This window comes from Condylura cristata, unplaced genomic scaffold, assembly GCF_000260355.1.
Source record: "Condylura cristata isolate star-nosed mole 26May11 unplaced genomic scaffold, ConCri1.0 scaffold00110, whole genome shotgun sequence".
In the NCBI taxonomy this organism is placed as follows: domain Eukaryota; kingdom Metazoa; phylum Chordata; class Mammalia; order Eulipotyphla; family Talpidae; genus Condylura; species Condylura cristata.
This window is the reverse complement of record NW_004567211.1, coordinates 35,889-37,014: the sequence shown is the minus strand read 5'-3', so window position 1 is coordinate 37,014 and position 1,126 is coordinate 35,889. Positions and strand designations below refer to the sequence as shown.

At 73.4% G+C, this 1,126-nt stretch overlaps 1 protein-coding gene across 1 annotated transcript in view; it reads left to right on the top strand.

Moving 5' to 3' along the window:
- LOC101633975 (epiplakin) overlaps positions 1 to 1,126 on the top strand; it is a 38,773-nt gene that overhangs the window by 3,902 nt on the left and 33,745 nt on the right. Inside the window, exons 3-4 of the mRNA XM_012734928.1 lie at positions 32 to 685; positions 785 to 1,120. Coding sequence (XP_012590382.1) covers positions 32 to 685; positions 785 to 1,120 — 990 coding nt within the window. The remainder of the gene's footprint in view (positions 1 to 31; positions 686 to 784; positions 1,121 to 1,126) is intronic.

Genomic DNA, 1,126 nt, shown 5'->3' with positions numbered 1-1,126 from the left:
GGCCCGGAGCGAGGGCCTCCCCCTGCTGCAGGCCCAGCTGGCCACGGGGGGCGTGGTGGAGCCCGTCCACGGGGTGCGCCTTCCCCCGGCCACGGCCTGCAGGCGTGGCCTGCTGGACGAGCCGACGAGCCGGGTGCTGACCGGGACGGACGAGGACAGCAGGTTCTTCTTCGACCCCCACAAGCGGGAGAAGCTGACGTACCAGCAGCTGCTGGGGCGCTGTGTCCAGGACGCCGAGACCGGCCTGTGGCTGCTGCCGCTTCCCCAGGAGGCCGCACTCGGGGTGGACGAGCACACGGCCATGGCGCTGAGGGCCATGAAGGTGCAGGTCAGCGCCGGCCGCTTCCAAGGCCACAGCGTGTCCCTCTGGGAGCTCCTGCACTCGGAGTACGTCTCCGCCGAGAGGCGGCGGGAGCTGGCCGCCCTCTGCCAGTCCGGCCGGGCCGCCGCCCTACGCCAGGTGGTCGGTGCGGTCAGCGCGCTGGTCGAGGCAGCGGTCCCCTCGCCCGCGCTGCCCACCTTCAGAGGACTCCGCAAGCAGGTGTCGGCCAGCGACCTGTTCCAGGCGCAGCTCATCGACAAGAAGACGCTGGACGAGCTGACCCAGGGCCGGCGGACGGCGCAGGAGGTGGCCGAGACGGACGGCGTGCGGCGCTTCCTGGAAGGGGCCGACTTCATCGCCGGTGTCCGCGTCCAGGACACGGGCGAGAAGATGAGCATCTCGGACGCGCTGCGGCGCGGCCTGCTGCGGCCCGGCACGGCCCTGGTGCTGCTGGAGGCCCAGGCGGCCACCGGCTTCCTGGTCGACCCGAAGGCCAACAGGAGGCTCAGCGTGTACCAGGCCCGGGAGCGCGGCCTGCTGCGGCCCGGCACGGCCCTGGTGCTGCTGGAGGCCCAGGCGGCCACCGGCTTCCTGGTCGACCCGAAGGCCAACAGGAGGCTGACCGTGGAGCAGGCGCTCCGGGCCGGCCTGGTGGGCCCCGAGCTGCGGGACAAGCTGCTGGCGGCCGAGCGCGCCGTCACCGGCTACACGGACCCCTACACCGGCGGGCGGATCTCGCTCTTCCAGGCCATGCAGAAGGGCCTGATCGTGCGGGACCACGGCGTCCGGCTGCTGGAGGCCCAG